The sequence below is a fragment of the Ornithorhynchus anatinus genome, chromosome 8 (genome assembly GCF_004115215.2).
Source record: "Ornithorhynchus anatinus isolate Pmale09 chromosome 8, mOrnAna1.pri.v4, whole genome shotgun sequence".
In the NCBI taxonomy this organism is placed as follows: Eukaryota; Metazoa; Chordata; class Mammalia; order Monotremata; family Ornithorhynchidae; genus Ornithorhynchus; species Ornithorhynchus anatinus.
In genome coordinates, this window is record NC_041735.1 from 5,607,505 (window position 1) to 5,622,344 (window position 14,840).

At 57.4% G+C, this 14,840-nt stretch overlaps 1 protein-coding gene across 1 annotated transcript; it reads right to left on the reverse strand.

Moving 5' to 3' along the window:
- Positions 1-643: 643 nt before the first annotated feature.
- On the reverse strand, positions 644-11,863 carry TTPAL (alpha tocopherol transfer protein like). Its single transcript, XM_001510923.5, has 4 exons — positions 11,346-11,863; positions 8,427-8,620; positions 5,862-5,972; positions 644-4,388 (listed from the first exon to the last, which is right to left on the reverse strand). Exons 1-4 carry the CDS (start codon positions 11,758-11,760, stop codon positions 4,110-4,112), a joined length of 999 nt encoding a protein of 332 aa, XP_001510973.2. The 5' UTR covers positions 11,761-11,863; the 3' UTR covers positions 644-4,109.
- Positions 11,864-14,840: the final 2,977 nt, after the last annotated feature.

Sequence of the window (14,840 nt, forward strand, 5' to 3'; positions counted from 1 at the left end):
TTGTCCAAAGTCACACAGCTGGCAGGTGGCAGAGCTGGGATTTGAACCCGTGACCCGTGACTCCCAAGCCCGGGCTCTTTCCACTAAGCCACCGTGAGCCCTTACAGGACGTGGACTGTGCCCAACCTGATTTCCTCGTCTCTATCCCGGTGCTTAGAACAGTGCCTGGCACACAGTAAGCGTTTAACAAGTACCCCCCGCCCCCCCAAAAGCAGCATGGCCCAGTGGCGAGAGCACGGGCCTGAGAGTCAGGACCTGGGTTCTAATTCCGCCTCCAACACTGGCCTGCAGCGTGGCCTAGGGAAAGTCGCTTAACTTCTCTGGGTCTCAGTTTCCTCATCTGTAAAAAATGGGAATTTAATACTTGCTCTCCCTCCTGCTTAAGAGTGGGAGCCCCATCTGGGCCGGGGCTGTGTCCAACCTGATTATCCATCCCAGTGCTCAGTACAGCGCCTGACACATAGTAAGCACTCACGTACCCTCCACACCCTAAAAAGGAACGTGGGCGCAGGCTCGTCTTTGTGCTTTTCCCGCTTCCCACCCTTCTTCCCTCCCACATCTGCTCAAGCCGCGAAAGCTGCTGGGGAATCAGAATCGATTCGCCAGGTGACACTTTAACGCCAGAAACCACCTCCACGCTCTATCGATCCTACAGAGGTTTATTATTATTAGCATTATTATTTTGAATTGTTTTAAGACCCAGTCATGCAGAATAAAGTTGAACATTTTAACCACTCCGCTTTAGAAAATGCGTTATAAAAATAAACATTTGGTCAAAAGAAACACAGATGTAAACGAAATCCGCCACGCTGCGCACGCTCGACACCCAAAGCCAGACCGTCGCTCGGAAACAAGGAACGTAAACGGAACCGAGTCTGGTCGGGCGAGACGTGCCCGACCTCGTGCCCCCGGCGGAGGTGAGGCCCGCTCGCCTTCCCCCCGGGCCCGGATTCAAGTATTCCATCAGGAGCACGTAGGGAAGGAGCACGATACGCCGCCGGGACCGGGCCCATCTGAAACAGCATTCGATTTATTGCCCCCACGAACCTTTTCGGTTCTCCGTGGTGAAGATGCTGATTCCTTTTTTAAAGCCTGTTAACGTGGGCCCGGCCCCAAATCGCCCGAGACCCGAAAGGGCACAGTGTCGACCTCTTTCCCAACACGGGCGCTGGGTTTGGTTCCTCTCTCCCGCGCGGGCCACCGCTCTGCTAATCCGCCCACCTTCCCTCCGGCCCCTCCGCGGCAGATGGGCGGAGCCCTTCTTCCAAGGAAGCTCCCCGGCCCGTATTAAGAGCTGCTGAGAGATATTTCGCCGAGAACCTCGAGCGGTTCGGAGACAGAGATGAGGTATTGACTGCGACGATACCGGAATGCCAAGCGCGGCTGCGAACTGAAGAACTTTGCGCGGCGGGAGAGAGTCTGGAAAGGTTGACTCTCCCGGCGCCTTGAGAGAAAAACCTAAGGAGAAAAACGTAAGGAGAGTTCGCAGAGGTTGACTCTCCCGGCGTTTTGGGAGAAAAATGCAAAGAGGGTTCGGAAAGGCTGCTTTGAGAGAAAAATGTAAGGAAAATATAACTGCCAGGGAAGACAACTGTCTTCCCTTGGAAAAGCAAGCTACCTGCAGGTTAACCCACTCAAAGGGCAACTATCTTTCTGCTCACGAGCGGCTTACCGTACCAGACGCCGCATCTTCTTTTCCAGCTCGGAGAAACTACGAAAGAAACTTCCGACTTTCCCGGTGCGAGCCGAACCAGTTAGCCGTACCGTCAACGCCTCTCCTGGCAATTAGAAGCCGGGGAAAAGTCGCCACCTCCCCTTCGCTTCTGCCCCCGACTGAGAAAGAAGCCCTCTGCCAAAGAGCTCTCCTCGCTCTCTCGGTCACCGAGAAGTTGTGACATTCGCTTTACGTGGATCCAAGGGTCCTCGGCAGTAAAAAAAAAAAAAAAAAAAAAAACCGCCTCTGGAAAGATGAGTCGATGCTACGTCCTAAGAGGCCTCAATCCTTTTCCACGTTTCTCCCCCATGTCAGCTAAGTGACGGGGACAGTTTCCCAGTATATGAAAAGCTGAAAGCTCCCTCTTTGAACACCCACATCTCAATGCATCGTTCTGGGCCCTGGGAAAGGCCGAACTTTAGCTGCTTCAAACCAAGGAAGAGGTCTTTCATCACCACGAACTCTTCCGGGACGAGAACGGCTGACGCCGTCGCCGGAGCGAGATGGGGGCAAACGACCCACCCCGCAACCAAACCGCACTAACGATTCATATCCGCTCCTTTTTAAGATACCCGGCTTTCCTCTTGTCCGGCTTCCGGGATTAACCGACACGGACGTGACTCGGGGGGAAAGAAAAGAGGACACGCATCCACCGGGTGCCGGGGCTAAAGCCCTTTATCCTTTTAGGTCGATCTTTGGAGTTAAGTTCCCTGCTTCTTGCTGGTACCAGACGGAGGCCGGCTAAGGCTTTCTAAACTCTCCTCACCCCGAAGACCCTCATCCTCTGCCCTTCTCCAACCTAGATCCGCCACGCCGCTTCCCTTCCTCTTGGGCACTGACCGAGAATTCGGAGGCCCGGACGGACGGCCGCGACCCACCCTTTTGGCAACACGGGTCACGCTGTCGGAGGGAAAACGTCCGAGCACACGCGCTTTGGCACTCGAAGAGGTTGAACGGGCAGCCCCGGGAGACCCGCTGGCACGTATTTACGAGGAGAGGAGTTCCCCCCCGTGTCCGAGAGTCGGCACGGAGGGAGGAGGAGGTAACTAGGTGGGCTCTCGCCGGTGACCCGTCCCGAGGTCTTGGAAAGTGCTAGAGAGACGGACTATGACGGTAAAGACGATTCTCGGGTCACGAGGATCCCTCCGCTCGATGAGGGGGCCCCCGGACACCGAACACCAGGTCCCGACCGACGCCACGTTTATATGGAATGTATGTGGGAAAACCAAAACAGCCCCCGCCCGAAAGACACCACACGCAAGGACACCGGACACACACCCTCGCTTGACATTAGAGCTGAGGCCCGATCTCTATATATCGAGGCTCTAAAGTGCTGAAACTCGCAGCCAGAGCGCAGGTCAACCCGGGGCGGCCGGAGGAGCGCCCCAGAGGGCCGGGTGGGCCCTGGGCTGGTGGGCCTCGCCGCCCCCGGCCCCACGCGGACCCCAGTTCTGCGCCCGGAGGGCAATCTGAGGATGGGTTTTCGGAGGGACATCCCCCGCCCCGTCTGCCTTCGGACGTCCAAAGGTGAAAATCCAGAGCGGCCGAGGGGAACCTCTGCCGGAATCCGTTCCCGGCCTCGCGCCGGCAGGGCCGGGGTCCCAGAACGAAGCCCGGGGGCGGGGCGGCGAGGCCTCCGAGCGGCTGACCTCCCCCTTCTCCCAGCCTCGACTGGCACTCTTCTCCCCATCTGCATCCGCCCAGAGGGCGGGCGGGTGGTCCGAGCAGCTCAGCGGATGGGCCGAAGAGCGGCCGCCCGAAGCCGGGCCCGCCTCCTCATCCGGGGCCCGGGGAGGCGGAGGGCCCCGGGAAGACTCTCCACACGACCGCTCCGCTCGGTCGGCCGGAGGGAGGCCCGGATCTCGGCCGGGGATCGCCAAGGGGTTTGGGATCCTCAACGAGGAAAGGCGATCGATCCTCTCTAGCCTCTCGAAGCCGACCGTCGCCACGGCCTTCTCGGAGCGGGCGCCGAGGCCCCGACTGGGGGCTGTAAAAGCCTAGTAGGCCCAAGGGAGGGGTCGAGGAGAGGACGTCCGGCAAATCCGCCACCGGCCCCGACGATCCTTCCCGATCCGGGCCGGCCTCCCCCGGGGCAGACCGTCCCAGTTCCCTGCAGGTTGGTCCCCGACTGGGAACGTACGGTCGGACCGCTTCGCCCGCGCCTCCTCCGAGGGATCTATTTCGGCCTCGACGGGGATCGTTAACCGCTCACTGCTCCTGCAGATGGGGAGATGCCCGCGGGGTTCCGTTGAACTTTCCCGCGACGGCTTCCGGGGGGCGGCTCCGGTCCCGGGGAGGCCCTCGCTTCCCCGCCGCCTCGTGGGCTTGGGCAGAGAAGGAAAAGCGCGGAGGCTGCGGTGGGAGTGGGGAGAGAGGGAGGGGGGAAGAGCGGGTGCTAATAGCAGGAATACAGCTGGGATTTCACCGCCCGCGTGGGATCGTCTCCCTGGGCCTCGGGGGGCCGCCCTTCGCTCGGCGAGGCCGCGGGCCCGTGGCCGTCGCCCGGGGGGGCCGGCTGGCAGAACTCCTTGACGAAATCCTCCTCGGAGGCCAGCAGGGCCTCCTTCCAAGCCGTGACGTCCAGCTCTCCGGCCGTGCCTCCGTATTCCCTGGGGAGGATGTCCCGGGGCAGGTTCGAGTGGAGGGAATTCAGGTCGGAGCCGTGAAGGAAAAACTGAAGGTTAAAGACAGGAACGAGTACGGATTTAGGGAAGCCCCTCGATGCCGGGGATGTTTCCCGACGGCGGCTAAGCGCTCTGTCTGACACTCGCCCCAACGCTCGGTACGGTGTTCTGCACCCCGGGGGATATTTGGGAATGAAAAGCCGGGGTGGCCGAGTGTCCAGAACCCGGGCCCGGGAAGTCAGAGGACTTGGGTTCTAATCCCGGCTCCGCCACCCGTCTGCGGTGTGACTTGGGGCAACCGACTTCCCGGCTCCGGGCCTCAGTCACCTCATCTGGAAAAGGAGGAAAGGCGTGAGCCCCGGGTGGGACGGGGGCCGTGTCCAATCTATCTTGCGTCTTCCCCAGCGCTTAGTACGGTGCCTGGCACGTAGTCCGCATTTGCCTGATACCCTCAGAGGATACCGCTGCCGCGACCCGATGACCCCAAGAAGTTTAACACGCGGCAGTGAACGTCAGGCATCCCCAACTGGCCCGAAAGCCAGCCTCGGTCAGGGGGGCTACCTCGGTCTGCCGCTGCTGTCTCCACCGCGTCTGTCACAGGCAGGCACCCCGGGAGAAACTGGGTCAGCGATCCGGGGTCCCGTCCGGCCCGGGGAACGTGTCCCCCGACTCTTTTTCCACTGTGCTCTCCCAAGCGCTTAATCCACACAGGCGACCCCTCTAAACTCTAAGCTCGCTGTGGGCGGGGAGCGCGCCTATTTATTGCTACACTGTCCTCTCTCGAGAGCTTAGTATGGTGCTCTGCACACAGTAGGCGCTCAATAAATACAACTGAATGAATACCACTGACTGATGGGCTAAGCCCCAGAACGGCAACACATTTAACGCCTGTCTTCCCTTCTAGACTGTAAGCTCCTTGTGAGCGGGGAACGTGTCTACCGCCCCCCCACCCCAAGCGCTTAGCACAGTGGTCTGCGCAAGGTAAGCGCTCGATAAATACCACCGATCGACTGATGCGCTAAACACGTAACAGATTTCCCGTCTCCCTTCCCTCTAGATTGTACGCTCCTCATGGGCAGGGAAAGTTTCTAACAGTGCTTGGCACAGAGTAAGCGCTTAACAAATCCTTTGACTATGATGCAGCGGGGCTCAGTGGAAAGTGCCCGGGCTGGGGAGTCAGAGGTCGTGGGTTCGAATCCCGGCTCTGCCGCGCGTCAGCTGGGTGACTGTGGGCGAGTCGCTTCACTTCTCTGTGCCTCAGTGCCCTCATCTGGAAAATGGGGATGAAGACTGGGAGCCTCGCGTGGGACAACCTCATTACCCTGTGTCTACCCCGCTGCTTAGGGCAGGGCTCTGCACGTAGTAAGCGCTTAACAGATACCGACATTATTAATATTACCGACTCTGTTCTACTGTACTCTCCCGAGCACTTAGTACAGTGTTCCGCAGGCAGGAGCGCTCAGTAAGTCCCTTCGATGGATTCACCCACACAAGCCACCTGGATTGGCAGTCAGATCACTTACTCTGTTGGCTATTTTCTCCTTCAAGAATGGCTTTACGATAGCAAAAATGCCTTTGAAGATTCGAGGTTCATTCACGATATTTACAGCTTTTATTCGAATGGGGAAACCGTCCTGTTAGGGGAAAGGAGAGAAATTTCAGATCGCCCGAAACGTCTTCAAACCGACAATACCTGCTGGCCCTTATTTCTACGATATCGACCCCAGTCAGGACGCCAGTCTGATCAGATCTCTTAGCTACCTAATTCCGTCCCTGCGAACACGAAACGGATGGAGAGACCAAGCATCAGGAGAGACCGTCTGCCCAGTACTTAGTACAGCGTCTGGCCCGTGGTAACTGATTGATAGTGAGCACTTCACAGATACCACCATTACTATTATTAGTAATATTATGAGGACTAGTAGTATTAGGCCCCGTTCCGGGGGCAGGGCAAGGGCGGCATAACAAACCGTCAAAATGATTTGCTCGTTCATTCAATTCATTCAGTCGTATTTCGATCGTATAGGGGAAGCAGCGTGGCTCCGTGGAAGGAGCCCGGGCTTGGGAGTCGGAGGTCATGGGTTCGAATCCCGGATCCGCCACCCGTCAGCTGTGTGGCTGTGGGCAAGTCACTTCACTTCTCTGGGCCTCACCTCCCTCCTCTGTCAAATGGGGATGAAGACTGTGAGCCTCACGCGGGACGACCTGATGACCCTGTATCTCCCCCAGCGCTTAGAACAGTGCTCTGCACGTAGTAAGCGCTTAACAAATACCAACATCATTATTATTATTATTTTTATTCCTTGAGCGCTTACCACGTGCAGAGCACTGAACTAAGCGCTTGGGAGAGTACGATGTAACGATGAAAATAAGATGATTCCAGTAACGGAAAAATAAAATGATTACGTCAAGCCATCGGGAACTCCTCATTGCTCTCATCGAGTTTTCAACAGCCAATTAAACCCAATCTACCTTGACTCTGTTAGAAGCAGCACGGCCTAGAGGAAAGAGCACGGGCCCGGGAGTCGGAGGACCTGGGTTCTAATCCCCGGTTCCCCCGCTTCAGTGCTGTGTCATCTTGGCAAGTTGATTGGCTTCTCCGTGCCTCGGTTACCTCATCTGCAAAATGGGGATTCAATACCTGTTCTCCCTCCTACTCCGACTGTGAGCTCCACGTGTTGACCCGATTATCCTGTATCTACCCCCATATGCTTCAGACGGCGCTTGGCACACAGTAAGCGCTTCACAAAATACCACGATTATTATTATTTTTACTGGGGACTCCGCCCCTCGTCTGCTGTGTGACCTTGGGCGAGTCACTTCCCTGGGCCTCAGTGACCTCACCCGTAAAATGGGGATGAAGACCGTGACCCCGCGTGGGACAGGGACTGTGTCCAACCCGACGAGTAGAGTGCCTGGCACATAGTAAGCGCTTAACAAGTGCCACAATTATTGCAGTGCTCTGCACCCAGCAAGTGCTCAAGAAATACCACGGATTGATGCACCGTCCCAGAGCGGCGACTCTCCTAGGCCACAGTCGACCCTGAGGTCACGCACGTCATATTCACTGCAAAGCCACAAAAGTACTGAGACTTGGAGCTCAGGTTTGGAGCTAGAACCCGGCCCAAAGCAACGTTATTTTGCAAGGAGCGGTTGCGGGCAGGGCGGCTTTGGCTTTGGCAAAATTCCACGGTCCTCTGATCCCCGGGAATCTGGCAGGGCCCCGGCCTTTCTAAGAATGATTCATCCTCTTTTCCGGGCTCTGGTCCCAACGGGAGATCTCAGCAGCTTCAAAAACCTTCCGGAACCTTTTGGGGACACCGTCGGGCCAGACGCTCGGGGCAACCGTCCCAGCCTCGCAGTAACGCCGAGCGAGCCGGGTGGGGGACGCGCCCACCGACTCGGGCGCGTCGTACTCTCCCGAACGCTTAGTACAGGGCTCCGCGCACGGTAAGGGCTCAAAAGATATCATCGATCGATTGGTGTAAGCTCCCTGTGGGCAGGCAATGCGTCTATTATGTCATTCTACTGTCCACCCCCAAGCGCTCAGTACAGGGCTCTGGACACAGTAAGCGTTCAATAAACACCATCCACTGATTGGTGTAAGCTCACTGGGGGCAGGCGATGTGTCTATTACGTCGTTCTACTGTACTCTCCCAAGCGTTTAGTACAGTGCTCTGCACACCACAGGCGCCCAATAAATACGATGGGCCGATCGATTGATCGTGGGGTCATTACGGGCAGGGAATGTTTCTATTATAATATTGTGCCCGCCCCAGTGCTTAGTACAGTGCTCTGCACACAGTACGAGCTCAGTATAATAGATTGACTGACTTTAAGCTCGTTGTGGACAAGGAATGTGTCCGTTGTACTGTTCTATTGTACTCTCCTGGGCGCTTAGTACAGTCCTCTGCACACAGTAAGCGTTCAAATACAGTCGAGTGATTGGGCGGAAATGGCATTTGGGGGGGGGGGGGGCGGGGGGAGAGCCAAAACACTCGGATTTTGGGAGGTGACCTCCAAGAAAAGGAGACGCACGGCAACTACGGAAGACATCCGCTCTTCCGGGCCATCGGCACGGGTCTTACCTGGAGAATCCCAATCACCTTTTTGGCTATGAAAGGCCCGAAATGAGAAGCCTTGGACAAGCTGACTCCTTTGTAGTCGGCCAGGATGACAATCCCATTCACCTGGGTCTCCTCGGACTGGACGAGTTTTTCCAGCGTTAAGTAAATGGCCCGCACGTTCTCGGTGATGGGGTAACGACTCGGGACCCAGCGGTCTGAAGGGGACAAGGAGCGGGCAGCGAGTTGGGAGAGTCGAGGACCGGCGAGCGCTCCCGTTCCCGAGAGCCTCCCCCACCGAAACGAGAAACGGACTCCCGACGGGTCCCGGTTCAATCCGGTGTTAGCCTCCGGCGGGGGCTGAGGCCCGCCAACCGCTTCACACCGCTCGGAACAAAACGGCCTCGTGGAGAGGGCCCGGGCCTGGGAGTCAGGAGGACCTGGGTTCTAATCCTGGCTCCACCACGTGTCCGCTGTGTGACCTCGGACAAGTCACTTCACTTCCCCGTGCCGCAGTTCCCTCGTCTGTAAAACGGGGATTAAGACCGTGAGCCCCACGTGGGACAGGGACTGTGTCCAACCTAATTACAGGGAGTAGTTTAGAGCCCGGGCCTGGGAGCCAGAAGGTCGGGGGTCCTGATCCCGGCTCTCCCGCTTGTCTGCCGCGCGGTCTCGGTCAAGTCACTTCGCTTCTCTGAGCCTCGGTTCCCTCGTCTGCAAAATGGGGATGAAGATCGTGATCCCCACGCGGGACGGGGGCCGTGTCCAACCCGATCTGCCGGTATCCACCCCAGCCCTTAGTCCAACGCCTGGCACCTAGTAAGCGCTTCACGGATCCCACAGGATTTATTATTATTCCTAGGCTGCTTCTCTAAGAGAGGTAAGGGCAGAGAAAAGGAAAATAGCCATTTCTCTGGATTCTCCTGACAACTTTCCCATTAACAGAAGCGTCTAGGTAAACGGGAGGAGAGTTCTTAACCCGGTCGGCGGAGCAACAACAGACGTGTCATCTCGGCTAGCAGGGCGTACCACGGCCTTATCTACGGGAAGCAGCTCGGTTCGGTGGCACGGAGCCCATCTGGAAGCCGGCGGTCACGGGTTCCAGTCTCAATTCTGCCACTGGCTATAAATACGTAAATCTGCCTCCCCCCACAACCCCAGGTTGTGGGCAGGGAATGAGTCTATCAACTCTGGTTTTTTCTTTTTTCTTCTTCTTTTTTTTTTTTAATGGTATTTGTTAAGCGCTGACCATGTGCCAGGCGCTCTTCTAAGCGCTGGGGAAGATCCGATGTAATCAGGTGGGACACAGTCCGTGTTCTACCAGGGGCTCACGGCCTTAATCCCAAAGGAGGTGAAGGAGGCAAGGAGAAGTTCGGTGATTTGCCCAAGGTCACAGAGCAGATAAGTAGCAGAGGGCACAGTGCAGGTCGGCCCGTCGTATTGATTAAGCGCTTACTGTGTGGAAAGCACTGTTCCAAGCACTTGGGAGACTACAGTAAAAGCGACACATTCCCCGCCCACAATGAGCTTACAGTCTAGAGGACGGGAGTGCTTGGCACAGTACTCTGCACACAGTCAGCGCTCAATAAACACGATTGATTGATAACCCATAAACACTACTGAGGGTGCTCAATAAACATGATCGATAATCAATAAATACCACTGAGGGCATTCGGTAAGTACGACTGACTGTTGTTATATTGTCGTTTACTGTCATATTGCTGTTCGGTGTCACCTGAACTCTTCCCGTGGGCTTAGAACGGTGCTTTGCATACAGTTAACGCTCAATAAATGCGATCGAATGAATAATCCACAAATACAACTGAGGAGGCTTGATAAATACGAAGGAGTGATAGCTACCGAGAGCGCTCAATATACAATATGACTGATTGATAATCGAGAAGTACTACCGAGGACGCTTGATAGATACGATCGATCGACTGTGAGCCCCTTGTGGGCCGGGACTGTCTCTCTCCGTTGCCGAACTGTACTTTCCAAGCGCTCAGTACGGGGCTCTGCGCGCGGTAAGCGCTCAATAGAACAGGCCGAATGAATTGAACGAGGGAATGAATAACTACTGAGAGCCCTCGATGTTTAATCCGATCGACTGATACTTAATAAATGCTTCTGAGGATGCTCGATAAATTCGACCGATTGGTAATCAATGAATACTGCAGAGGATGAGAGGGTAAAGAAATGATGATAACGATGACGGTACTCGGTAAGCCCTTACCACGTGCCAAGCACTGTTCTAAGCGCTGGAGCAGATCCAAGTTACAGTCCCCGTCCCATGCGGGGCTCCCAGTCTCCATCCCCACCTTCCATTCAATTCATTCAATCGTATTTATCGAGCGCTTACTATGGTACCAAGCAGCGTGGCTCAGTGGCAAGAGCCCGGGCTTGGGAGTCAGAGGTCATGGGTTCTAATCCCGGCTCCGCCACCTGTCAGCTGCCTGACTGTGGGCAAGTCACTTCGCTTCTCTGGGCCTCGGTTCCCTCCTCTGGAAAATGGGGATGAAGACCGTGAGCCTCACGTGGGACCACCTGACGACCCCGTATCTCCCCCAACGCTTAGAACGGTGCTCTGCCCATAGTAAGCGCTTAACGCACACCGATAGTATTTAGTGAGCGCTTACTATGGGCAGAGCGCTGCACTAAGCGCTCGGAATGGGCAAATGGGTAACAGATACAGTCCCCGCCCTTTGACGGGCTTAGGGTCTAATCGACTGTAACGATGATATTGTTATTATTATTACTACGCGCTTGGCCTGGACAACTGGGCAACAGAGAGCGACAATCCCCGCCCGACGACGGGCTCGCCGTCTAATCGAGGTCACCGAGGCCCAGAGGAGCGAAGCGGCTCGCCCGAGGTCCCGGAGGACCCGGGTCCGGGGAGGGTCGGGCTCCCCTTCGCGCCCGTCCCCGAGGGTCGAGGAAGGCTACCTGGACGGATGCAGACGACGTGGCGGCCCTCGGGGTCGGGCCGGGGCAGGACGGTGAGGAAGCCCGAGTCCAGCACTTCCTTCAGGGCGGAGGGCTTCAGGTCGGTGAAGACCTCGGGCCAGCTGCGGCGGCAGCCGTGGTAGTTGACCAGCAGCTGCAGGGCGCGGTCGTAGTCGAACTTCCGGGCCCGGAGGAAGCGCAGCAAGAAGGCGTCGTCCAGCGAGGTGGCCAGGTTGGGGTAGTCTTTGCACACCATGTCGCGGAGGGCCTGGGCGTCGCGGAGCCGCCACTCGGGCTTCTCCTGCAGCTCCTCGCGGGCCTTGGTGACCAGCTCCTCCGACAGGGAGCACACGTAGCCGGACGCCCTGGCCGGCCGGGGCGCCTTCTCCGACGGGGACGCGCTTGCTTCGGACATTAGCGGGCGGGGAGCTGGCCGGCGCCGCCGCGACCAGAATGAGAACCATAACGATGGTATCGGTTAAGCGCTTCCTGTGTGCCAGGCACTGCACTAAGCGCCGGGGTGGATACGAGCAGATCGACTTAACAATAATGATAATGGTATTTGTTGAGCGCTGCCTAGGTGCACAGCGCTGTTCTAAGCGCCGGGGTGGATACGAGCAGATCGACTTGATAGTAATGATAATAATAATGATGGTATTTGTTGAGCGCTTCCTAGGTGCACAGCACTGTTCTAAGCGCCGGGGTGGATACGAGCAGATCGACTTAATAGTAATGATAATGGTATTTGTTGAGCGCTTCCTAGGTGCACAGCACTGTTCTAAGCGCCGGGGTGGATACGAGCAGATCGACTTAATAATAATAATGGTATTTGTTGAGCGCTTCCTATGTGCAGAGCGCTGTTCTAAGCACTGGGGAGATACAAGGTGATGAGGTTGTCCCACGTGGGCTCCAAGTCTTAATCCCCATTTTACAGACGAGGTCACGGAGGCACGGAAAGGTGAAGTGACTTGCCCGGGGCCACCCAGCAGACGCGGGGCGGAGGCGGGATTAGAATCCGTAGAATTCACGGAAAGGAATTTGGGGGATTCCGAAGTCCTCGGTTTCCACCCCAGCTCTGCCCCCGGCCGACCGGAACGCTTCAGACAGATCGGCCTCTCGGGGCCTCGGTTTCCTCGCCGGTAAAATGGACCTCCCAGTATCTGCTTTTCCCAACCTCGGAGGAATGCCGTGAGGACAAAGAGAGGAGATAATGACAGATCTGGACTATCAACGGGACCCGCGGGCTAACCCCGGCTCCGCCGCCTGTCTGCCGTGCCAACCTGGGCGGGTCGCTTCACTTCTCCGGGCCTCGGTACCCTCGTCTGTCAAACGGGGAGGAAGACCGCGAGCCCCACGTGGGACACGGACTGTGTCCGACCTGATTAGCGCCAGCACTTAGAGCGGGTGCTCGATGCACAGAAAGCGGTCTGCGAGTACCGTTGTCATTATTTATTGAGTTCTCGGTACGTGCACTTGTACTGAGCTCTTGAGTGAGTACAGTACAGAGAAACAGCAGACGCGTTCCTTGCCCCGAACAGGCTTCCAGTCACGAGCTCACCTCCTCCAGGAGGCCTTCCCAGACTGAGCCTTCCCTTTCCCTCCATTGCCCCCTGCCCCTCCCCACAACACTTGGCTATATTTGTATTTATTACTCTACGTATTTTGTCAGTGATGTGTCTATACCTACGATTCTATTTATCTCCCCTACTTGTTCTGTCTCGTCCTCCGTCTCCCCCGTTTGGACCGTGAACCTGTTGGGCCGGGACCGTCTCTCTTGCCCAGCTGTCCATTCCGAGCGCTCAGTCCGGTGCTCGGCACATAATAAACGCTCAACAGAGATGAACGAACGAATGAAAGTGACCCTAAGCCACTGGACCGACGTCATTCTACCGGCTGCGGGCCTGGGATTTCGGGCCGGTCTCGGGGTCCCGGGTTCCGGAAGCTGAAGGTCTAAGGGAAGTCACAGGTCTCAGGGGTGGAAAGGAGCAGGTGCGGGGCTGCTTCCCGGGCCGGGCTCCCCCGGACAGAGGCAGGGAGGGTCAGTCCGCTGGACGAGACCCCCTGGGTCTCCCTCCCCCCCAGAGCCGGCAGACCATCACTCTCCTCACCTCAAGCGCTTAGTACAGTGCTGTGCACACAGTAAGCGCTCAATAGACACTACTGAATGAAGCTCTGCAGCCTCATTAAAATCCCACCTCCTCCGAGAGGGCTTCCTCTTCGACCAAGCCTCATCTCCCCGCCTCCCTCCTCTTTCCGAGTCGCCTTCGCGCTCGGATCTGTACCCTCTATTCACCCCGCTCTCCGCCCCACGGCACTTATGTACGGGTCTGTGATTTAATGGTTTATAATTTAATGGTTTATACGACTGTCCGTCTCCCCCCGGAAGTTCCTTGTTGGAAGGGAACGTGTCTACCAACTCTGTCGTATCCGTACTTTCTCAAGCACTCAGTACAGCGCTCCGCATCCGGTGGGCGTCCAATAAATACCCCGGCAACCCAGTCAGCCGGGGGCTCTAAGGAAGACATATTCACAGAGAGCACCTTCCTTTTCTTCCCGTCTTCTCCTCCCCTCACTCGCTAACATCCATCCTTGGCGGCCTGCTCGGTGCCGGGTCATTCAGGATCCTTTCATACGGCGTCCGGCGTTACGATATTTCGCCGGCATTTAAGCGTGGTCTAGTCGGAAGAGCCCGGGGCTGGAGTCAGAGGGCCTCGGTTCTAATCACGGCTCCGCCGCCGGCCCCGCCGCGCGGCTTTGGGCCAGTCGCCTACCTTCTCCGTGCCTCGGTTTCCTTCTCGGGAAAAGGGGGGATCGAATACCCGTCCGTCGTCTCCTTCGACGGTGAGCCTCGTGCGGGCCGGGGGCCGATCTGACCGTGTCGCGTCTGCCTCGGTGGCTGGCGCAGAGTAAGCGCTTAACCCACACCGGAATGATGATAATTACTGCACACCTCCCTTCTAAGAGGTGTTGCAAAACCAACCCACAGCCCCGGCCCCAGGTTCCTTCCTCTAACACTGAGTGGACGCACAGGAGGGGTCGCCTACACACACCACCCCCCCCCCCCCAGTCCTCTCCAACCTTGGGGCAAGTGGGGATTGGGGGACTGAGGAGGGGAGGGGATAGGATGGGGGGAATCATGGGGGGCAGATATGGGAGATAAAGGAGGGGAGCCGGGGATGGGAAGGGGGAGAAAGTGGGGGCGGGAATGGGGGATGGAGAAGGGGAGGGGGCCGGGGGATGAAAGGAGGGGGCAGGGAGGGGGGAAGAAGGTGGGGATGGAGAAGGGGAAGGGGCGGCGATGGGGGGGGGACGAAGGAGAGGAGGGGGTGGGGGGGAGGGGGCAGGGGGATGAAAGAGGGAAGGGGACAGGGGATAAAAGAGGGGAGGGGGCGGGGAGGGGGGAAGAAAGTAGGGTGGGATTGGAGGGGAGGGGGGAGAGGGATGAAAGGGGGAGCGGGAGGGTGGGAGGAGGTGGGGATGGGGAATGGAGGGGGG